Here is a 25374-nt window from a genome sequence, read left to right on the forward strand (position 1 = left end):
AGATCTATTCTAATGGGAGTTGTACTGTAGGAGGGGATACATGCAGCTAGGGATCTAGTCATCTTATATCTGTGGGTACTTATAGACGGTTTACTGCTGCTTGACTTTCAGCCTCCTTAGAAGTTTTGAGAACAAACACATAACTTTTCAGTTGACACTTTGATGGCTTTTAATGAGAAGTTTCCAAGTACTCTCTCAGGGGATTCTGTGTTCCAGGAGCTTTAGATACTTAATGGTGTAACCTTTATCTATAGTTAAAAATAAGATAAAGACAACATTCTAGGCAAGGGGACATGATTTTACAGATCAGAGCATTTTTTAGACAGGCAAGCTTGAAATGGATAAACTGTAAGGGGGGGTGTTTTTTTTTTTTTTTTTTTGTGGAACTAGTTCCCTGCTATAAAAAAAAAAAAAAAATGTTAGGAGGTATTGTCTTTTTTGGTAAGACATGCAAGGCAGTCTTTTTCCAAGAAAAAAAATCTTTGCACTATGCTCCTTGGGAGTTTTTCTTGTTTATGCTGCATGACACATGCATCATGCAATTAATGTCTACCACATTCCTTGTGTTCTGTCAAAAGAGCCAACTCATCAAAATGTCCAATTACGTCAGTTCCAGTGACTCTAAAGCAGCTGTAATTGCAGATTTCGACAACTTGGCTGTTTTCACAGAACACCCATAGTGTATACACTACGGTACACGATACAATGAGTGGACATTGTTAGTTTGCCTGCTAATAACCAAAAACACGGTGACCTCTTTTTTTTACTCCTTAGCAAGTGTTCTGTCAAAACTGCCAACTTGTGTACCGTGCTGTATACGCTGCCGGTGTTCTGTAAAAACAGCCAGGTCATGGCTCTACGATTACTGCTGCTGGAGAGTCACCGGAAGTGACGTGGTTGGAGATTTTGGCGAGTTGGCGCTTTTGACAGAACACTGCATGCTGAGAATAAAGCACAGCAGTTGTATTGTCAATGACTGTCCAATGCCCAAAAAGGAGCATTGCAGGACCTGAAGTAAGGGACAATAGGCAAAGCAGTGACTGCATCTGTCACGACTGTCCGTGTAAGTGCATCCTTGCACTTTATGGTAAAAGCCCATCCAGCTTAACTGCCTCAGCCCTGGAAGATTTTACCCCCTTCCTGGCCAGAGCACTTTTTACAATTTGGCAGTGCGACGCTTTACCTGACAATTGTGCAGTCGTTCAAAGCTGTACCCGAACTAAATTTGTGTCCTTTTTTTCCCTACACATAGAGCTTTCTGTTGGTGGTATTTTATCACTTCTGCTGTTTATATTTTTTGCGCTATAAACAAAAAAAGCGACAATTTTGAAGAAAAAAACTCTTTTCTACTTTTTGCTTTAACCCTTTCATGACTAAGCCTATTTTTGAAATTTGGTGTTTACAAGTTAAAATCCGTATTTTTTGCTAGGAAGTTACTTAGAGTTCCCAAACATTATATATATTTTTTTAGCAGAGAATCTAGAGAATAAAATGGAGATTGTTGCAATATTTTATATCACACGGTATGTGTGCAGCGGTGTTTTAAATGCAAATTTTTGGAAAAGGGACACTTTCATGAATTTTAAAAAATCTAAACAGTAAAGTTACCCCAATTTGTTTGTATAATGTGAAAGATGATGTTACGCCGAGTAAATAGATACCAAACATGTCACCCTTTATAATTGCATGCACTCATGGAATGGCGACAAACTACGGTACCTATGAATTTCCATAGGTGACGCTTTAAATTTTTTTTTTTTTACGGTTACCAGGTTTGAGTTACAGAGGAGGTCTAGGTCTAGCATTATTGCTCTCGCTCTGACGATCGCGGCGATATCTCACATGTGTGATTTGAACACCGTTTACATATGCGGGCGCGACTTCCGTATGCGTTTTCTTCGCTTCGCGGGGACGGGGGCGCTTTAAAGAATTTTTACATTTTTTTTTAAATTTATTTTTATACTTATAAATTGTGTTTAAAAAAACTTTTTTTTTTTTTTTTTTTTATTGCTGTCACAAGGAATGTAAACATCCCTTGTGACAGTAATAGGTGGTGACAGGTACTCTTTATGGAGGGATGGGGGGTCTAAAAGACCCCCTATCCCTCCTTTACAGTTCACAGTATTCAGATCGCCGAAACCGGCGATTCTGAACACTGTATATTTTTTTAAAACCGGCGCCATTGGCAGCCGAGTAAACGGGAAGTGACGTCATGACGTTGCTTCCGCGTTTACATTGAGAAGGCTGGAACAAAGCCGCCCACAGCTTCGTTCCAGCCCGCCCCCAGCCACCGAAGACGGCCGATTGGACACCGGGCTTCCCGAACGCACGGGAGGCCCGGTAAGGGCGGCGGGAGGGGGGGGGGATGTCCCCTCCCACTCCTCCGGTATAACAGCCGAGCGGCTTTTAGCCGCATCGGTTGTTATACTCGGATAGCCGATCGCCGGCTCTAAACAATGGTACTGGGATGATGCCTGCAGCTGCGGGCATCATCCCGGTATAACCCCGGAAAGCCGAGTACGCAGATTTGCGTACGGTCGGCGGGAAGGGGATAATATCCCCAAAAGTTTTATTAAACACATTTCTTCATCAGTTTAGGCCAATATATATTCTACATATTTTTGGTAAAAAAAAAAAAAAAAAAAAAATTGCATCAAGCGTATATTGATTGGTTTGCGCAAAAGTCACAGCATCTGCAAACTATGGGAAAGATTTATGGCATTTTCATAATTTAAATTTTTTTTTAGTTTTTTTTTATTTAGTTTTTTTTTTTTTTTTTTTTTTTTCTAGTAATGGCGGTGATCTGCGATTTTTAGCGGTATTGCAACGGACAGATCAGACTTTTGACACTTTTTTTTTTGGGACCATTGGCATTGATACAGCGATCAGTGCTATAAAAATGCACTGATTACTTTGTAAATGTCACTAGCAGGGAAGGGGTTAACACTAGGGGACGATCAAGGTGTTAAATGTGTGTTCCCTCAGCATGTTCTGTGTGGAGATGTGAGTGACTAGGAGAGGAGCCATATCGTTTTTCTTACTTCGTAGGAAGAATTGATATGGCTCCTCTCTGACAGCACAGGGATTTGTGTGTTTACACACACAAATCCCCGTGCTGTCGCGTGAGGCCGGCTGCGCTCGGGCCTGCCGGCCACACGCATCTGGTCCCCTGCCTTGCAGCGGGCGCGTGCCCTCTAGAGGCAGAAACCGGGTAGGACGTACCCGTATGAGATTTCGCCCAGGAGAGCCATTGTGCCGCAGTATATCTGCGTGACATGGTCGGCAAGTGGTTAATTCAGTTGCGCTTTAAAGGTTTTTTCCAGTCAACATTTCAGTGCCTGAGGGAAGTGTAGCCTGTTTTAGTAAAAGGTAATTTGCAGAATGTCTATGGCAAACAGGAACACTTTGTGACAACAAAAGTGTATAGAATAAATCTTGTGCTGCGCTATAAAATTATATATAAAAAAAAGTCATACTTTGCATAGAACATGTATCGCATCTCTAATGCATAAAGTGTGAATAAACTTGTGTACAACGCACTCTTAAAGATTCCAAATAAATATACATAACATTGATCTATATATCTTTCCAATGTGCTTCCAGGATATAGGCAGCTGGATCTTGGAGAAATCTTTACTGCAGGGATGCCTTGTCCTCTTCCTGTTTCTGAACGTCTGGCACTGCAGTGGTTACCAGCTTTGGCTCTTCAGGCAGAACGACATGACAAATGTTCTGATGACACACCCTCTCCTTCTCCTTTATTAAGAAGTTATCACTGATTACATTGCTAGTAATGCTATGTACACACGCTCGGAATTTCTGACAAGTCTTGTTGTCGGAAAATTTGAGAACCTGCTCTCAAACAGTTGTTGGAAATTCCGACAGCAAATGTCCGATGGAGCATACACACGGTCAGATTTTCTGACAACTAGGTCACATCGAACATTTGTTGTCGGAAAATCCTATCGTGTGTACAGCCCATTTCAGTGTATGAATGAAGGGGAGAATCGTGACTGATCACTCTCCCCCATTCACAGAGAATGTCATATGCAGTGTAATCAATTAAAGAAATTTTTCTCAGCGCTGACATCACGCTTCAAGGGAGACACCATTTTCTATTGAGCTTGTGTGGCCCTCTAGGTCAGCAGTGTGTTCCCTCATTTTAGGCCAAGGGGTGCGCTATAAATTGGCACATTCTTGCTCCTGTACTTCTTTGATCATTGTGGCTGTGGACCAGTGCCATCTTGAAGATTTTTATCAGGTGCAGGCTGGTCATCGGTTTCTCCTTGTGTAAAATTATCCTGCGCACCAGTGCACAGAAATGAAGCTGCAAGCCAAATAGTCAAATCACACTAAAATTAAAGTAAAATCTGCGCTACCAAAAAATAAATAATCACAAAAATCTTTTTGGCACAAAGTTCATAAATGTGTAAAAAATAAATAAAAAATCCCATGAAGAAACAATGTGAGTTTGCTCTACGTAAGTGCAGAAGTAATGTACAAGTTAAAGACCTCCACCACCTTCACTGTTTTTCATTTATCCCAGTACTGAGACAAATGCAGAGCCTGCCACTGCTGACATTATTATTGCCTGGCTGCCCCTAGCTCTACAGTATTGGGTTACTGACCTGGTAAGAAGATGCTGGCAAAGAAAGTCAGAATGAAGCGCAAATCCCTGTTCTGAATACGTTTCCGGGTCAGTGACTCATTGAAGTCATTCAAGTAATTGGAGAATAGCTTTTTCGGAAGGAGATATAGACAATAATAGACTCCATATGTCTTTTAGTATAAACTCTAGTAAAAAAACTTAGTTTTGCATAAAGCGTGAAAGGGTTTCATAGTTGGTAAAGTTGAATAAAGACACTAGTCCATCCAGTTCAACCTAGAACCTTAGATTCTCTCTAAGGTGACACAAATGGTTAAAAAAAATTAAATCATGATGGAGGTTGCTTGTGCTTGGAAGTGTTTGTTTTCTTTCCTTGTCCTAGTTGTTAGGATTTGCCTCACATGCTGTCCTGTCTGACTTCAACAAGGTTTGGGCTTATACCAAGTTTGAATAGTGAAATGACGGTTTCATTTTTTTTGTAATGAACAGATCTTTTAGCCTTTTTAAAAAAATCCCTGCAAGCTTTGAAGAGTGGATCGCTTGTACTTGTGCATGCATGGCTAATGTTAGGCTCCAGTTGGTACATTAACCCACTTATTCTGAAATTTGTTCAAATTGGGAATTAAAAAGTTGTCTATTTCAGCTACAGGTTGTGATTTCCTGGCACCTGGAAATAAAGTGGTTTGTTTTTACAGGTAACACCAAGTTGGCAAGCATGCCTTCTGGAGGTGCTGTTGCAGTTGCTTCCGCTGGTTCTGCTGCTCCTGCAGCATCTGCTGCACCAGGTAATTTCTTTCAACTATCTTGGCTATATGTTTTTACCATTCAGTATTTCATTGTCTCATACATACATTGTTTGTGAGTGCTTTTTCACTAGAAAGATGAATATACTGCTTTAAGCGGAGGTAGGTAACCTTTGAGAGGTGGAGATCTACTCCCAGACACTTTTATTAACTAACAAGTCCCATATTGTTGGTGATGGGTTGCTGACCCCTACTTTAAAGTATGTCTAAGCCTAAGAACAAAAATGTAATATGTTGCAGCTTACCAGTTCTTAAATGTGGTAGCTGCGATGGTAGCTTTCAATATGAAATACGTTTTATACAGATATCTGTGGATCCTGCCAGAATGAAGTCCTTGTAAGGGGTGTTAGTGGTTGGCAAGATACAGGCCAAAAATGACTTTCAAACTGGAATCTCAAAGAAACCTGGAGTACTCAGTGTTGAAAGTTGTTTCACCTCCTTAAAATGTGAGGGGTGCCTCATACTAATGGAAGGCCTCTACCTCGCAGAATTGGCAAAATGTAAAGGAATATGGTAGCTGCATATGCAGTGCTACTGTTTGGATTCCCTTAGAAGTAACGCTAAAGCTCCTTTTACATGAGCTTTCAGATCAGGTCCCCCTTTCAGTTTTTCAGGTGGGCCTAATTGTAAGCTCAATACAGGTCCTGTGGGCATAAACAATAAATGGACTTGTGCCCATTTACATCTGCCTACCTATTGAGTCCTTCCAGGTCCAAAAAAAAAAACCTGTCCTTTTTCCATTTTTCCAAACCTAAATGTGACAGATCAGGGGTAGCCTCATGTAAACACAAGAGCAGCACCATGGGAAAGGGTCCTAGGACGATGCATACCTTTTTTTGCAGATCAGCTGTGTCAGACTAACTTTTTTTTTTTTTTTTTTTTTTCTCCTCCAGGGCTGGGGTTTGAGCAGTGTTGTTGTGCTTGATGCTCGCATTCTAATGATTCTGGAGCTGCTTGCAGAGGCCACAGGTGCACTGCTGAGTGTTTTCTCCTGTAGATTCTATATCTGATTTGCCCACAGCTCCTTAGCAGCTTCTATACCATTGGCTGCAGAGAATCTGATGACTGATGAGATTACCCCTGAGGAGTCAGTCTACTGATTTTACTCCCAAATTAAAGGAGGCCATCTTGGCTCTTTAATGTATTTCCCACCCCTCTGAAACCAGAGGATCGCCGCAATGCTGTTTTCTGTTATGGGTTGATTAAAGCTCCCAAAACTTCCTTAGCACCTGCTTTTTTTTTTTTTTTTTTTTTTTTTATGGCAGTCGGAATCAGCCTGATTTGGGTTTTTGCTCCCACTAAGTGGTTATTAGCCTCATCAAAGGATGCAAGGATTTGTGCAAAACTAGTTTGTTCTCACTATGGATCTGCCATTGTCCCGCCTTTACAAGGCATGTTTGTGCTGGTAGGTTCTAACCTTTGTCCAGTTCTGTCTGTGACTCTACTTTGTCAAACCATGTCTCACTGATAAAAATCCCTTAAGAGATCTAACTGCTGCTATGGTTGATCCCTAGCTTATAGAACACAAAGATGGGTGTAGTGTTACATTTCGGGTGTGGCGGTTTGCTGCATATGCATAGGACACTTTGGCTGAAATGCTAGACTGCAGAACTTTTCTGACGAACAAGCATTTAATCCACATCGAGGAACAGCAACTCTTTGGAAAAGCCTTTTACAACATCAAGATTGCTACTGGCACTTCCTCAGCAGAAAAAGCAGAAGAAACACTGCAAAGTCGTCGTCCCCACCACCTTTTATCTGTTAGGAAATGTGACGTTTGTTTCTTTGTTTACTCAGCCTCCACTTTGAAACCTGCCCCCCAGAAGTCCTGGCACTCAATTCTGCCAAATCCTTAGACAGGCTTTCTTCTGCATGAAGATGCAACCCCACTTTCCAGCGCTGGAGGACGTTTGGATGCAGGGGATAATATCCTATGGCTACAAACTGGAGCCTCACTCCCTGCCAGCCTTTTTTCAGACAGCCATCCTGTGACACTGCGCAGATTAGCAGATCTACTGTTTATCAAACCCTCTCTGGTCTTCTGGATCAAGAAGTCATTGCCCCAGTTCCTGTGGCAGAATGGTTCTAGGGGTTTTACCCCAATCTGTTCACCTTTCCCAAACCAGAGGGGGCATTTGCCCTATTCTGAATCTCAAAGTTCTGAGACTAAAAGCTTTTCATAGGATCTACCAAATACAGTAAAACCTTGGTTTGAGAGCGTTTTACAAGACAAGCAAAATTATAAATTTTTGACTTGATATACAAGTAGCGTCAAGTGAGTATAAAAGTGAAGAGAGGTGCCTCTAAGTGTAGCAATATGGTTACGTTTAATGGAGATACGACATTTAGCAACTCACATGGTTGATGATTAAAACAGACACATCTAAGTATGCAGGCATCCGAGGTAAAGCTGTCCACATAGAGCATCCTCCTCACCTCCATCGACGTTGTCCCTTCTACGCTGCGCTCCACGAGCGGTTCAAGCCTCTTTCAGATCGCTCTACTGCAGGGTAGTCTTCCCGGTCACAATTGCAGACTGACAGCAGTAAGAGCCGGTGGTGTGCAGGATGGTCTATGTGAACAGCTTTACCCTGGATACCTGCATACTTAGATGTTCCTCTTTAAATCGTCTTTTTAATCGTCTTGTGGAGACTTCCATTTGTGAATTGACATTTTATGGTAACTCAACCTATCACATTGCTATAATCTTTTTAAATGGACTAAACTGAAGGACTTATGAATAAATGGTTGTGGAACGAATCATTTGAATTTCCATTATTTCTTATGGGAAAATTCGCTTTGATATACAAGTGCTTTGTATTACAAACATGTTTCTGGAACAAATTATGCTCGCAATCCAAGGTTTTACTGTATGTCATTGCCTCCCTTCACCAGGGAACCAGGGAGACTTTTTGCAAAGGATGCCAGCCTGTTGGGTCATGGACACCCAGATGGTTCAGGGTACTTTGTGGTCAGAGGCATCTGGCCTCCTGGTCAACATTCTGCATTTTTAGGCAATTTGTCTGTGCAGCGTTTGACCATCTTACTGGGGGGGGGGGGGGGGGGGGGTCATACAACCTGGATTCAGTCAGTCAATGCCATGATGTTGGCATTCATCTAGGCATACAACCAGAAATTTTGCCATGGCAAGTGAGGCAGATCAGATCCTGTACAGGGCAGATCATCATGTTTCAGACTTGTAGATTTTCTGGACTTGAGGGAGTGGTCCCTACAATGACTATGTTCCAGGACCTGTTACCAGTGGGGGGGAAGCTGGATGTGGCCTTAAGGTTCAACAACAAACTCAACAGGTTTGTCTCCAGTCACAGGGGTATTCTAAAAGAAGCGGTGAAATCCAAGAGCAGATTCCCTGCTGAAATGGAGCAGAACAGGATGGATAGATCCATATTCTTTCAGTATTTAGCTCCATTTAAAGAGTTTTCCAAACCCATGTTGGATGCATAGGTGTCCTGATGTAAACTTAGGTGTAAAAAAAAAAAAACGGGGCTTAGCCCTACTCCAAATTTTTTTTCCTTGATGGACTCTGAGTGAAGCCGATGTAAATGGACGCAAGTCTTTTTATTTTTGTCTGCTTATATACTTACATGGAGCTTCCGATCAGGTCCATGTGAAAAACTGACAGAAGGATTTGGTTAGACGTTCCATGTGAAAGGGACCTTTCCACGTGCCAGACTGTTAGAGCCACCCTAGGACAAAAGGCCTTCTTTTTAGAAAAGTTTTAAAGTTAGAGGAAAATGTAGGGAGGTTGAGTAGATCTAGGGCGAGATTTATCTAAAACGGGACTCTGCATCTGGTGCAGCTGTGCATGGTAGCCAATTTGCTTCTAACTTCAGCTTGTTCAGTTAAGCTTTGGCAATAAAATCTGGAAGCTGATTGGCTTCTATGCAGAGCTGCACCAGATTTTGCACACCAACTATAGCAAATAACTCCCCTAGTCTTTATGGTAAAAGGGGTAATGTTTACTAGTAGTAAAATTTTCTCCTGTGCAAGATTTAATTACCAGAACGTGATGGTGGTAAATGTAACTGCAGTATGCTTCCTATGACTGAATAAATGTTAATTTGTCAACTGTTCATTTTTTTTTATTTAGCTGCTGAAGAAAAGAAGGAAGAGAAGAAAGAAGAGTCTGAGGAGTCCGATGAAGATATGGGATTTGGCCTGTTCGATTAAATCTTGTAGCATTTAAAATAAAGAACTTTATTTAGCTTTGGTCCTTTTTTTTTTTTTTTTTTTTTTTTTCCCCCCCCTCTTCTTTCTGTTGGCTTTCCATATTGGGCAACAGAATATGAAGGGCCTAGGCCAATGCTTTATTTTTTGGAGTTGTTAGCCCAATGTTCTTCCATGAGGGACCACAGTATTTGTTTTGGGGTAAATCCTTGTCTTGGCTGACTCTACCAATAGCTATGCTTGCCTCACCACTGCAATAATTAAGGTTTATGTTTAGGAAAGGAAGGCCAAATCTGTATTGCCTGAAAATGTTTAGTGCACCCCCCACCCCACCCCCAAAATGCTTGGTGCTGGGGATTTCCCCCAAAATAGTTGCAACGTGGAGCTTCAGCAGCTTGTTGAGCCCTGCAGTGCACTGTGGGAGGTTCTAGGGATGTTGCTTATTGCTTCATGGTGAATTTGTAAAACCAAACAATTGCATACTGCAGGAGAAGGGACCACCTAGGCCCTGCAGTGATAAATCTACATGTACTGTAAGTTGTACATAGCACCTGGTAACCCTAGCCTCATCCTGGTCTGTTGGCTCTATCTTAATCCATGATTTCTAGTCTGATTTCAAACCTCTCTTTTAGGTTTAGCCTTCTGTGACACAATTTAACCAGTGCTAGAGGTATCACCAGATTGCAGCCGACACTACACTAGCGCAGTACAGTTGCTTAGTCAGAGAAGATTACGATTTCAGTGGTGCAGGATAGGAGTTAATCTCACCTGCACATCTCCCGGTCTTTCTTTTTGCTGGTGCTTTCTAAATTAATGTCTATACACTATGCTAGTCATTTTGCTTGAACACTTTGAGGCACTAACCCATGACAAAAGAAGTTAGAATTTTGACTTCTCTCCCATTTTCCTGATCTGCAAGCCTATTCCAGGTCAGCGACTCGTGTGGGGGAATTCAGAGTGGTGCAGGAATAAAGCCTGCACCACTCTCCTAAACTGATAAAACGAAGCAGATCCTACTTAAAAAATGGGTGCACAATGATCTATTCTATTTTGTATGCCATGTCTGCACCAGACATGGCATTAAAGTACAAGATGGCTGGAGCTGCTTATTTCGTTCATCTGTAAGCAGAAATTAGTTTACAACTTTTTATGTGTAGATTGTGGATAACCTTGCCTCCAGGCACAAGGAAGAGAGAACAGTTACTGTGATAAAAGGTATGGGGCTGGGGTTATATAGGCTCACAGAAGTAGTGACTAAGAGAGCAAAATTCTCCCTGCATTGGTATAGAATGCAAACAACGTAATGGCTCAAACAGCAAATATACAACTCCTGAGGTCCATTTCAGGACAAATTCCTGAGCAAAGGTACATTTTTCAAGGTATGGCTTTGGCACAATTGGCATTTCTCAATGATCCTGTAGGATAATACATCCAAAGAATTGTGATCTCTGGTACACTATAAGTTCTTATGTGATTGTATACTTCAGGTTATCTTCTGAGTCACAGCTTGTATATAGTTGTAATCTACAACAGCGTGATATTACATATAGCCAAGCATTGCTGACTGAAAGTACCACATTATATAATTTAAACATTTACACTAAAACAAAAAAAATTTGCAGGTAATACCGTGGACTGTGCTAGTAGTCAGGGTGTTTTAAGGGACAGAGGGCTGCATCCAATAATAACAGATTGCATGTGGTATTTAGGTGATTTGTCACCCCCCCAATTATTGCATGCAAGGCTGTAAATGTCAGTTTTATTATCCCTTTATGCGGTAATTACTGGACTTTTATGGTGGTAGTCAATTCACTAAAGGAGATTCGCTTGCAGTAAATAAGTGGTCCAGGCATGTGTTAGTTAAAGAATGTGTATTTTATTTCAGCTGGTTGTCTAGGAGACGGCATCCATAACGGCCAGTAAATGGCTGGTTGTTCAGGAGCGCGTCGCCGCCGCATCCTTGACAAGCGGCAAAATTCAGTCTGGCAAGCCAGAAAAGTGGAAAAATGAGCGAGTGCCCCTTTCCTAAACCAGGCCACATGCCTTCAACATGGAGGGGTGTAGAGGGCATGTGCCCCCCCCAAAACACCTTGCCCTCATGTTGATGGGGCGAAGGGTCTGTTGGCAAGGGGCTTAATTCAAAACTCGTCCCCCAGAGTAGAGCCAATGTCAACGAATGCTGCCAACATGAACGAGGTAAAAAAAAAAATCTCCCCGCACCAACGCTTGGCTTCCACTGCCGCTAAATAAACTAAGGGGTGGGGCCACCCAATTACGTCACTGGGTGACACACACACCCTTGTAATGTAATCGACTGGAGCATGCTAGGTCGATTACATCATAAGGTGGTGATATCAGGTGGCACAGCCCCTTTGTTTATCAGCGGGAGGTCGCGGAGCTGTCATTCGGTGGGGGCAAATCGTTGGGGGGGGGGGGGGGTAATTCGTGTTGACGACCAGCATTCATTGTGATTGATGTTCTATCTACTTTGGACATTTTATTTTTTGTTGGAGTTTTGAATGAAGGACTTGTCAAAAACTGTTTTTACTTTGCTCTTTATTTTGGTGGATGAGTAGGGTACTACCCCATATTCATTAACATGGGGGGGATCTGGGGGACCCCTTGTTAAAGGGGGCTTCCAGATTCCAATTTTTCCACCCGCAGACCCTCGCAACCACCGCCCAAGGTTGTAGGGAAGAGGCCCTTGCATCCCCCCCTTTTCCTGGTCTGCATGTTCAGATTAGGGTCTGTTATGGATTTTGGGGGTGGGACCAAATTTTTTGTTACATTTTTAAATGTCGGAAATTCTTTTGTTTATGTTCTGCTGTCAGCAGGGGAACCCCACTGACAGCTGATGAGTCATGGCTGTTAAGTACGCAGCGGCTATCTGCTCCTTAACAACCATAATTTTTACTGGTTGTTGCAGTATGCAGCTCTGTTCCAGCAGTGGCACTGGGACTTCCCATTTCACAAAATAGAGTTGGCGTAAGTGGCGCGCAGCCATTCATGAGAAGCTTTGTACTTTTATAAAAGAATGCAAAGCTTCCTCCTGAATTGGAGACTGTGACGCTATCTGCAAGCCTCTGCCAATCAGAGAAAGCTTTGTATTCAATCATAGAATACAAAGCTTCCCATGAATGGGTGACTGGTGCTCAGTCCTACTCTTCTTTGTTCAAGTGAGGTGGGAAGTCACCGTACTGCTGCCAGAACACAGCACTGTATGTAGCTGAAGCTACATACAGTTAATACGGTGCGCACAGCAAGTTCACCTGTTAGTGCAGTAAATAGTAAATTTGAGCCAGCTTGGCCCACATTAACTAATGGAACATTAAACTTGAAGATCAGCTTTAATGGCACCACTGAGAGAGATGCACATCTACTACAATGGTGGAACCCAGCACCATAGTGTTCCATTTCGCTCCTGCCCTAGCTTCTACCCAAAAGGGCCTGTGGGGATGGGCGGAGGTGCTGTGCCAGCACAGGCAGTAGACCCTTGGAGAAAAGGATTTGAAAGGAGGAAGGGGCTATGCTAGGAAACTCAGCTGGTCAAACTTGTAAGTGAATAAAAGCTTGTTTATGTAAAGTAAAAACACTGCAAGTAACCATTTCTAATACTTAATTTGTCTGAGCTGTTACCCGCAAGTGTCTAAGTTAGTCTCTAAGTAGAGAAATTGGCATTTTGCACGCTTGTTAGTCTGGGCATATTTGTTTCCATTTATGCAAGGGGTTTTTTTTTCTTTTTTGATTTCCAAAAGTTCACCAGATGTGTTCTCTACATTTTTAGAAGCTCCCTTTAATCTTTTTTGTGGCTTCATAAATACATCAGTACCCAGTCAATTCTGCAAGAAAATATCATAAGAAAGAAAAAAAGCCAATATGAGCAGCTTGCAACTTATGCAGAGACTTTATTGTTCACATTTGGTAAGAAAATTAACCACTTGCCGACCAGTCGCCGCAGTTGTACTAAGGCAACATGGCTCGGCTGTGCAAATCGCTGTTATCTCGCTTCCTTTTTTGGCCACTAGGAGAGCGGGCGCCCGCGGCACACCCCCGGAGCCGATGCGAGTGCCCGCTGGGCTCCCGCGATCGTTTGTGACACGGTGAGAACCGTGTAAACACAGAGATCCCAGTTCTCTGAGGGGAGAAGAGACTGATCGTGTGTTCATACAAAGTAAAAACACCGATCTATCTCTTCCCCTAGCAAGTCCCATCCCCCCTTCGGTTAGAACACACCCCCCCTAATGTTAACCCCTTCACTGCCAGTGACAGTTTTACAGTAATCAATGCATTTTTATAGCACTGATTGCTGTATAAATGCCAATGGTAGGAAAAATGTGTCAGAATTGTCTGATGTGTCCGCCATAATGTCGCAGTCACAATAAAAATTGCAGATCGCCACCATTACTAGTAAAAAAAAAAAAAAAAATTATAATATAAGAAACAGAAGGAATAATCTCTGGATTGTTGTCATGCCCGAGGGTGTGGAGGGGAAAAACCCTACGGTGTTCGTGGAGGAATTGCTGAGAGGCCTTCTACCGGCAGCACAGTTCTCGCGCTGCTTCACAGTGGAACGTGCCCACCGGATCCCCCCGGACCACCTGGAGCCAATCCTCACACCCTAATCTTCCAGAAGCTCGACTTTAGAGATTGGGACCAGATCCTTAGGGCAGCTTGTAAGGCAGGTGAGTTAAAATACCAAAACACCAGCCTGCTTTTCTTTCCTGACTATTCTCTTGAGACCCAAAGCTACATAGGTCATTTGACCAGGTGAAAGTGGGGCTCCGAGCGTGGAACATAAAATAGTGTCCTTTTTCCCCGCAAGGTTGAGGGTCCAAGACAGAGAGACTGTCAGATTTCCTGCGGGCGTGTCCAAGATGGCGATCTGAGAGGACGCAGGATCCCGAGCTCTGCTGGCTACACTGCATTTATCCTCACTCCTGACTGATTTCATCGCCCTAAAATACCCTGATCTGCTCCGGATGTCATACAGAACAAGACACGGGGGACAAACTTTGTTTTCTGCTGTGTGCGGAGGATACAGCCCCAAGAGCGGCCCCACACGTGAGAGTCTCCCCCAAGCGCACACAATATGGCATTGCAGATGGTGGAGCAGACAGCTGAGGCAAGATTGGGCTTCCAAGAGGTGATGGCGGCGATTGCAACTTGCCAGGCCACCCTCACTAATACATAATAGAAACCGTGCATCTAGATGTCAGGCTTATCCAGCAAGACCTAGACAAACTGCGCTCGAGGGTATCGAAGGTGTAGCACAGAGCGGGACAGATGAAAGACACTGTAGTGGAACACGCAGCATCACTCCGCACTCTCCAAACGAAGATCAGGGCCCTGGAATACAAGGTGGACAACGCCGAAAACAGAAACGGAAGGAATAATCTCTGGATTGTCGGCATGCCCCAGGGTCTGGAGGGGAAAAAATCCTACGGTGTTTGTGGAGGAATTGCTGAGAGGCCTTCTACTGGCAGCACAGTTCTCGCGCTGCTTCACAGTGGGACGTGCCCACGGGTCCCCCCGGTCCCCGGACCACTTGGAGCCAATCCTCGCACCCTAATCTTCCGGATGCTCAACTTTAGAGATCGGGGCCAGATCCTTAGGGCAGCTTGTAAGGCAGGTGAGTTAAAATGGTGTTGCGCCAAAGAAAAGTGAAAAAAAAATATATATAATTAACTAATGTGTAAATGAATACAAAATGTGTACATACACAGTGTACAGTGAAAAGCTGCCACTTATATAAATACGTAAACAGATCAAAATCCCAAAACTATACCTCTCACATGTGTACAGATAGAGATAGTGGCGCTAATGCATATTTGTAAAATTATGAGTCAAAGCAATAAAATACCTATGACCCTCTAATTCTACATGAAAATCAGTGCTATGGATATAAATACAACACCCAGTGAGAAGTGTCAATATAAATTATGAAAATCATAGACTGAAAAATGATCAAGCACAACAGTTGTTTTTCAATCTTCCTGTGTGATAAATCTTCTACTCTTCCACCACACCACCGTGATAGTGACACCACTCCCTCTGAAGAGCGCACTCACCAGATTGTATAGCCTCCCATTCTCGTGTTCGGCAAAACAGCAATTGAACCACACCTGGGTTGTATGTGATGAACCGTGACTCGAATCAAGCCAGCTCCATATGTGAAAAACAAATGAATAATGTGCTCCACATAGTGTGATACCGTTTTGACAGATTTATTAAAATCACTCCAAACACACTTCAATGGTTACACTCACCTTTAAAGTGGGGCGTGGTTACACGGCATTATATCGCACTGACATTAGACGCCGCTGTCTGAGGAGGACTACATCGATCGGACCGCTGGACCTTAGAAGTTTGGGTGAGAGATACACGAGTACACACTTCAGGTCCGCTGTGACCGCGGTGCACCGTTGGATCATTGATCCTGTTGTTTGCTGTGGATTTGTTCAAAGGCTTATTGATTTCAGTTTAAAAGTGAGTGTAACCATTGAAGTGTGTTTGGAGTGATTTTAACCACTTGAGCCCCGGACCATTATGCTGCCTAAGGACCAGAGGTCTTTTTCCAATTTGGCACTGCGTCGCTTTAACTGCTAATTGCGCGGTCATGCAATGCTGTACCCAAACGAAATTTGTGTCCTTTTCTTCCCACAAATAGAGCTTTCTTTTGATGGTATTTGATCACCTTTGCAGTTTTTATTTTTTGCGCTATAAACGTAAAAAGACCGAAAATTTTGAAAAAAAATGATATTTTCTACTTTTTGTTATAAAAAAAATCCAATAAACTCAATTTATTCATACATTTAGGCCAAAATGTATTCGGCCACATGTCTTTGGTAAAAAAAATGTCAATAAGCGTATATTTATTGGTTTGCGCAAAAGTTATAGCGTCTACAAACTAGGGTACATTTTCTGTAATTTACACAGCTTTTAGTTTATGACTGCCTATGTCATTTCTTGAGGTGCTAAAATGGCAGGGCAGTACAAAACCCCCCCAAATGACCCCATTTTGGAAAGTAGACACCCCAAGGAAATTGCTGAGAGGCATGTTGAACCCATTGAATATTTATTTTTTTTCTCCCAAGTAATTGAATGACAAAAAAAAAAAAATATTTACAAAAAGTTGTCACTAAATGATATATTGCTCACACAGGCCATGGGCCTATGTGGAATTGCACCCCAAAATACATTCAGCTGCTTCTCCTGAGTATGGGGATACCACATGTGTGGGACTTTTTGGGAGCCTAGCCGCGTACGGGGCCCCGAAAACCAAGCACCGCCTTCAGGATTTCTAAGGGTGTAAATTTTTGATTTCACTCTTCACTGCCTATCACAGTTTCGGAGGCCATGGAATGCCCAGGTGGCACAAAACCCCCCCAAATGACCCCATTTTGGAAAGTAGACACCCCAAGCTATTTGCTGAGAGGCATATTGAGTCCATGGAATATTTTATATTTTGACACAAGTTGCGGGAAAGTGACACTTTTTTTTTTTTTGCACAAAGTTGTCACTAAATGATATATTGCTCACACAGGCCATGGGCATATGTGGAATTGCACCCCAAAATACATTTAGCTGCTTCTCCTGAGTATGGGGATACCACATGTGTGGGACTTTTTGTGAGCCTAGCCGCGTACGGGGCCCCGAAATCCAATCACCGCCTTCAGGATTTCTAAGGGTGAAAATTTTTGATTTCACTCTTCACTGCCTATCACAGTTTCGGAGGCCATGGAATGCCCAGGTGGCACAAACCCCCCCCAAATGACCCCATTTTGGAAAGTAGACACCCCAAGCTATTTGCTGAGAGGCATGGTGAGTATTTTGCAGTTCTCATTTGTTTTTGAAAAATGAAGAAAGACAAGAAAAAACATTTTTTTTTTTTCTTTTTTCAATTTTCAAAACTTTGTGACAAAAAGTGAGGTCTGCAAAATACTTACTATACCTCTCAGCAAATAGCTTTGGGTGTCTACTTTCCAAAATGGGGTCATTTGGGGGGGTTTTGTGCCACCTGGGCTTTCCATGGCCTCCGAAACTGGCAGTGAAGAGTGAAATCAAAAATTCACGCCCTTAGAAAGCCTGAAGGCGGTGCTTGGTTTTCAGGGTCCCGTACGCGGCTAGGCTCCCAAAAAGCCTCACACATGTGGTATCCCTGTACTCAGGAGAAGCAGCAGAATGTATTTTGGGGTGTAATTTCACATATTCCCATGGCATGTTTGAGCAATATATCATTTAGTGACAACTTTGTGCAAAAAAAAAAAAAAAATGTGTCTCTTTCCCGCAACTTGTGTCGCAATATAAAATATTCCATGGACTCGACATGCCTCTCAGCAAATAGCTTGGGGTGTCTACTTTCCAAAATGGGGTCATTTGGGGGGGTTTTGAACTGTCCTGGCATTTTATGCACAACATTTAGAAGCTTATGTCACACATCACTCACTCTTCTAACCACTTGAAGACAAAGCCCTTTCTGACACTTATTGTTTACATGAAAAAGTTATATTTTTGCAAAAAAATTACTTTGAACCCCCAAACATTATATATTTTTTTAAAGCAAATGCCCTACAGATTAAAATGGTGGGTGTTTCATTTTTTTTTTCACACAGTATTTGCGCAGCGATTTTTCAAACACATTTTTTGGGGAAAAAACACACTTTTTTAAATTTTAATGCACTAAAACACACTATATTGCCCAAATGTTTGATGAAATAAAAAAGATGATCTTAGGCCGAGTACATGGATACAAAACATGACATGCTTTAAAATTGCACACAAACGTGCAGTGGCAACAAAATAAATACATTTTTAAAAGCCTTTAAAAGCCTTTACAGGTTACCACTTTAGATTTACAGAGGAGGTCTACTGCAAAAATTACTGCCCTCGATCTGACCTTCGCGGTGATACCTCACATGCATGGTGCAATTGCTGTTTACGTTTGACGACAGACCGCCACTTGCATTCGCCTTAGCGCGAGAGCAGGGGGCGACAGGGGTGCTTTTTTTTTTTTTCTTTATTATTTTTTTGCTTTTTTTATCTTATTTTTAAACTGTTCCTTTCATTTTTTTTTTTTTTTTTTAATCATTTTTATTGTTATCTCGGGGAATGTAAATATCCCCTATGATAGCAATAGGTAGTGACAGGTACTCTTTTTTGAAAAAATTGGGGTCTATTAGACCCTAGATCTCTCCTCTGCCCTCAAAGCATCTGACGACACCAAGATCGGTGTGATAAAATGCTTCTCCAATTTCCCAATGGCGCTATTTACATGCGGCGAAATCTAAGTCATAAAATGCTCATAGCTTCTGGTTTCTTAGGCCATAGAGATGTTTGGAGCCACTCTGGTCTCTGATCAGCTCTATGGTCAGCTGGCTGAATCACCGGCTGCATTCTCAGGTTCCCTGTTGAGACAGGAGAGCCAGAGAAAAACACGGAAGACAGTGGGGGGGGGGGGCATTCCCTCCCACGGCTTGTAAAAGCAGTCTAGAAGCTAATTAGCTGCTAGGATTGCTTTTACATGAAAGCCGACCGCTGGCTGAAAAGAATGATACCAAGATGATACCTAAACCTGCAGGCATCATTCTGGTATAACCACTCAAAGTCGTGAATGGCGTACCTGAAGACAAAAAAATGGTTAACAATAAAGCACAGTAAACGGTAAAGTATAAAAAATTGCATACCTAAAAAACAAACATGATAAAACATAATAACAATAAAACATTGCAGAATAGAATACAGTAAAAAAGAGCAGAACAATAGAGAGAATAGAGAGAGAGAGAACAATGAAACGACAACTATTTTTTTTAATTTTATATATATTTTGTTTTTTTTTACACTTTTTTTGTAACTAACTTTTATAACTGTAACCGGTTCCAGGTTCGGGTCTCTCAAAATGCGATGGCATCTTGGGAGACCCTGTGAAAGTGTGCCTAGTCTGTGCAATGCTGTACCCTACGCTAATACTCAACTAATGAATGGTAGCGTTCAAAACATTCACCAATGCAAAGACCAGGATTGTCAGGACAGGAGGGACAATAATAGCGGGTGTCACGTCTATATCCGCGCTTGCTGCAGACACAACATCTTTTTTGGGGGGGGTTTGTTGGGTAGGGGTACTCGGGAGGACATAAAGAAAATGCCTCTCATGCAGCCGACTGCATTTGGTTGGGGATGTGAATGGGGGAAGTACGGGCGCTGCAGAAGCGGTGGGTTCCCAATTAGGATTGGCGAATGCAGCAGGAAGGGCACTATGGGCACGACGGGCCTGTGTTTGTCTTCTTCTTGGTGGCAGCGGGACACTACTTGTGCTTGCCACCTCACCAGCTTGAACTGCACTTATGGGACTCGCCACGTCACCAAGTGTTACTGCAGTGCTGGTTTGACTACGACCGGGGTGTACTAGGCCGCTGGCGCTTGCCAGTTCAATAAAAAGCTACCAAAAAAACTGTTAGCGATTGCAGGGATCAGGCCTGACTCTGCGAACGCTGCAGTTATGCATTTAGTGTTTTGTAAGTGTCAGTGATCGATCGATACTGCACTTGGGTGGGCTGAGCTGGGCCGGGCGGAGGGGCAAAACGCAGGTGCTAGCAGGTATCTGGGCTGATCCCGCTAACACTGCGTTTTTGGGAACTCTAAACTGCTGGGGACTCCAGTATAGATCTGATCGGATCAGATATTGATCCGTTCAGATACTATACCACTAAGGGAGGCGTATGCTGCGTGCGTGGGTGTTAGCGGTACTGGCGCTAACCTGACGCTGCTTGGGGCTGGTGCTTGCCAGTTCACCAAAATACTACCAAAAAAACTGTTAGCGATCGCAGGGATCAGTCCTGACTCTGCGAACGCTGCAGTTATGCATTTAGTGTTTTGTAAGTGTCAGTGATCGATCGATACTGCACTTGGGTGGGCTGGGTTGGGCTGGGCGGAGGGGCAAAACGCAGGTGCTAGCAGGTATCTGGACTGATCCTGCTAACACTGTGTTTTTGGGAACCCTAAACTGCTGGGGACGCTAGTATAGATCTGATCGGATCAGATATTGATCCGATCAGATACTATACCACTAAGGGAGGTGTACGGTGCGTGCGTGAGTGTTAGCGCTACTGGCGCTAACCTGACGCTGCCTGGGGCTGGTGCTTGCTTGCCAGTTCACCAAAATGCTACCAAAAAAACTGTTAGCGATCGCAGGGATCAGGCCTGACTCTGCGAACGCTGCAGTTATGCGTTTAGTGTTTTGTAAGTGACAGTGGTCGATCGATACTGCACTTGGGTGGGCTGGGCAGAGGGGCAAAACGCAGGTGCTAGCAGGTATCTGGGCTGATCCCGCTAACACTGCGTTTTTGGGAACCCTAAACTGCTGGGGACGCTGGTATAGATCTGATCGGATCAGATATTGATCCGATCAGATACTATACCACTAAGGGAGGCGTATGCTGCGTGCGTGGGTGTTAGCGGTCCTGGGGTGACGCATATCACCGCCGGGCGATCAGGGGGCTAAACCTTTATTCGGTAATAAACGGCGGGTGCCCTGACACTATAAAAAATAAACGAACTAACCAGCGTCAACCGTAACACTTATACGGTGATCAGTGGTGAAAGGGTTAACTAGGGGGCAATCAAGGGGTTAAAACATTTATTCGGTAGTATATGGGGGTCCCTGTCACTATAAAACGCTGACGGCGAACCTAAATATTTACGTCCCTAACTATCGTCACCAGCGACACTAATACAGCGATCAGAAAAATGATCGCTTAGCGACACTGGTGACGGGGGGTGATCAAGGGGTTGAAACTTTATTAGGGGGTGTTAGGGGGGTACCCTAGACCTAAAGGGGGCTAACAGTAACTGACCTAACACTGTAACTGTCACAAACTGACACCAATACAGTAATCAGAAAAAAAAAAAAAAACCTGCTTGGTGTCAGTTTGTGACGGGGGGGTGCTTGGGGGGTGATCGGGGGGGGGGGGGGTCGGGGTGTTTTGTGTGCCTGGCATGTTCTACTGTGTTGTGTAGTGTGTTTTCACTCACAGTGATGTCTTCTCTCCTCTGCGCTGGAACGGAAACTACCGAGCCAAGGAGAGATGACATCATTTCCTTTGCTGCTGTTTAGCATACAGCAGCAAAGAAATGTTCCCATTGGCCGGCGGCGATCGCGAGGGGGGGGCCACGAACGGATGGCCTCCCCCTCACCTCCGATCGCCGGGGAACAAAAGACGACCGCCTCGGGCACCGGGGGGAAGGTCCGATAGGACCCCCCACCCGCGGAAGGCAAATCACGTACATGTACGTGATTTTGCCTGTCCGTGCCACCTTGCCAACGTACATCGGCGTGAGGCGGTCGTCAAGTGGTTAATAAATCTGTCAAAACGGTATCACGCTATGTGGAGCACTTTATTCATTTGTTTTTCACATATGGAGCTGGCTTGATTCGAGTCACGGTTCATCACATGCAACCCAGGTGTGGTTCAATTGCTGTTTTGCCGAACACGAGAGTGGAAGGCTATACAATCTGGTGAGTGCGCTTTTCAGAGGGAGTGGTGTCACTATCACGGTGGTGTGGTAGAAGAGTAGAAGATTTATCACACAAAAAGATTGAAAAACAACTGTTGTGCTTGTTCATTTTTCACAGTCTATGATTTTCATAATTTATATTGACACTTCTTACTGGGTTTTGTATTTATATCCATAGCACTGATTTTCATGTAGAATTAGAGGGTCATAGGTATTTTATTGCTTTGACTTATAATTTTACAAATATGCATTAACGCCACTATCTCTATCTGTACACATGTGAGAGGTATAGTTTGGGGATTTTGATCTGGGTGAGTTAAAATACCAAAGCGCCAGCCTGCTTTTCTTTCCTGACTATTCTCTTGAGACCCAAAAGCTATGTAGGTCATTTGACTAGGTGAAAGTGGGGCTCCGAGCGCGGAACATAAAATATAGTGTCCTTTTTCCCGCAAGGTTGAGGGTCCAAGACGGAGAGACTGTCAGATTCTTTATAACACCCCGCAATGCTGCAGCCTGGCTGGAGTCACTGCCCCCCCCCCCATCGCTAGTGGTCGGCTACAGACCTTTTCTGGATCAGTCACACAGTTATTTCTTTCCTCATTGTTAATAGTTAAACCTGCTGCACGATAAGGTTTGGTGCATCATCCCAGATGCACAAAAGCTGGAACCCCAATTGTATGCCCTGTGCCTTGGCAACTCTGCAGGCTAATTCGGAACTTACCCTTATACTCAGGCTTCCCACTGCAGGCTATGGGGCTGCAATAACTAGTTTCCTCAAATGCACTCTGCCTGGTTTCTTGGAGCTAAAATGACTGCTGCCTCTTGGGATGACCTCTCGCTAATTTAGTCTCCCATATTGCTACAGGAATGGTGCCACCTATACACTACCGACAGGACAGAAAAGGTGTGCATGGTGTTTTGGCAGTATACAGCAAATGCCTAGGATTCAGTGCAATCCCTTTCTTTTTTTTCCTCACTCACGTGCAAGTGGTGTTATGTCCTGTATGATTCAAGTGCTGGTGGAGGACACCTACGGGTCTCCTTCCCTATTGATACAGGCTAATGGGAACAATTAACTCTCCTAAAATTGGAGACACTAGACTGGATCCCCACAGAACTGCCCTTATTACCGGATGACTGACTTTCTCCTAGGCACGGCTCAATTGATAAGGCTCTGGTTCTTGAAACCAGCCTTGGGGGAATAGACGGAGCTGTGTGGGTCAGTTAGTGAAAACACAGTGGTGAGCAATCTCTGCAGCAGGTTATATATCTACAACTTTCTTTTTTGTTTCCCTTTTGTATTCTGAGATACAAGTGACTGAAAAAATGTTCATTGGTTCAAAGGTAACTAAGTTTTGCACCCCTGGATTGACTCAGGAGAATGTCAATGCAACTTCAAACCAGCACCTCTGTTGCCCTGTTAGGTAACACCTCTTGCACTGAGTGCACCCCCTCTATAGAATATGTTACTGTTAGGGATTTGGGGATATGATACGTTACCAGACTCGGCTGGGAATGTGGGGAGGGAGGGGATGTTTTCTGCCATTGCAGACATTAGGGGACTTTAGTGATAAGAGTTTTAAGGTTGGAGCTGCTTTATTACCACTGGAGTTGTGATATCTTACATGTACAATTTGTCTATAATGTGCTAACAAATAACCTGCTATTGTGCACGAGTGCAAACTGGTTTGACTTTAAGCCCCTGGAACCTAGTTATGGGGGCGGGGTAATATCTGGATTATGGCATTTTATCTATAATCAATAGTTAATGGCTAATATATCTATCATAACTTGGAATGTCCGGGGCCTAATTTCAGCCACTAAAAGATCGTTGGTTTTCAAATATCTACAGAAATATCACCCACACATATGTGTCCTCCAAGAAACCCATTTAATTGGTAATAGGATCCTTGGTCTCAGGAGGGCATGGGTGGGTGGGAGCTCGCTATCACTCCACCTTCTCTAATTATGCTAGGGTGGTAAGCATATTGATCCATAGGTCCCTTCCACTCCAGATACTGAATATCCGTATGGACCCTGAGTGTAGATATGTGATTATACATGCAGTAGTGTATACTAAGCAAGTGGTCTTGGTGGGCCTGTATATTCCTCCCCCCAGCAAATGTGCAACTTCTATATGACATTATGCAAATTGTAATGGGTTTTAATACACAGGAAGTCTTTATACTTGGTGATTTCAACATGGTGCCCTCGCAGGACATGGACAGACTGCATACAGGAACCCGCCCTTCCTCAGAATTACAGAATTGGGCAGATACATTTGCTCTCACTGATATATGGCGGCACTTCCATCTTAAGGGCAGGGAGTACACATGCCACTCAACCTCATATTGGGCTCTATCCCGTATAGATCTGGCCTACGCCTCTTCTGGGGCTCTAGGCTGGACAAGAGAGGCAAAGCACTTATCCCGGGGGATCTCGGATCATGCCCCCATCCATTTTACCATTTCCTTAGCCAAGTCCCCTGGGTTGAAACTGTGGCATCTGTCCAGGTTCTGGGCAATAGATGAACGAATACAAGAATCAATGATGGAAGCCATTTGTAATTTTTGGGTCCTGAATGGGGATTCTGCAAATGTTACAACTCTATGGGATACATTCAAAGCCTGGATAAGGGGAGAGTACATCTCCTGCATATCTTCTCTGCAGAGGGAGGGCTCTAGGTCCCTGGAATCTCTGGAAGGTGAGGCGGTAAGATGTGAGGCAACATACAACCAATTCCCTACTGACACTAATCATATCACATGGCAGAGGTCCCTTTGTGACCTTTCCCTACATAATATTGAGCAAACTAAAAAATCTATGCTGTATTCTAAGCAGAGAATATTTGAATATGGTAATAAAAATGGAAGACTGTTAGCCTGGCTGGCAAGGGGTCAGACGGCCTCCACACACATAGCAAGCATTTGGGATGCCGAGGGCAGCTGGTGTCCTTTCCTGAGGACATCAACACCAGGCTCTCTGAATTTTTTCAGGAAGTTTACAAGTCTAGGACCTATTTTTCTCCGTCTGAGCTACAGGACTACCTGGGAACTATTCCCTCCCCCACATTGTTAGAGCATCATAGGACTCAACTTGATGGGGATATTTCCCTGGAGGAGGATCAGACAGCAATTGGGGGTCTACAGAGCGAAAAGACCCCGGGTGCTGATGGCCTGCCTGCAGAGTTCTGCTCCTAGCATGCAGCTCTCCTTGCACCTAGATTAAAAACCCTCCTCTCTGGACTTGCAGAGGCAAATGTGCTTC

At 43.6% G+C, this 25374-nt stretch overlaps 1 protein-coding gene across 4 annotated transcripts in view; it reads left to right on the forward strand.

The window, feature by feature from the left end:
• RPLP2 (ribosomal protein lateral stalk subunit P2) overlaps positions 1–25374 on the forward strand; it is a 483637-nt gene that overhangs the window by 12354 nt on the left and 445909 nt on the right. For 2 of the 4 annotated variants that reach the window (XM_073604829.1, XM_073604826.1), the window contains exons 4-5: positions 5302–5391; positions 9521–9634. In XM_073604829.1, the coding sequence (XP_073460930.1) occupies positions 5302–5391; positions 9521–9600 (170 nt within the window). In that variant the 3' untranslated portion in view covers positions 9601–9634. Of the gene's footprint in view, positions 1–5301; positions 5392–6302; positions 6350–9520; positions 9635–25374 lie in introns of those variants that run through there. The other 2 variants (XM_073604827.1, XM_073604828.1) reach the window with 2 other exon arrangements.

This window comes from Aquarana catesbeiana, linkage group LG11 (assembly GCF_042186555.1).
Source record: "Aquarana catesbeiana isolate 2022-GZ linkage group LG11, ASM4218655v1, whole genome shotgun sequence".
NCBI classification, from domain to species: domain Eukaryota; kingdom Metazoa; phylum Chordata; class Amphibia; order Anura; family Ranidae; genus Aquarana; species Aquarana catesbeiana.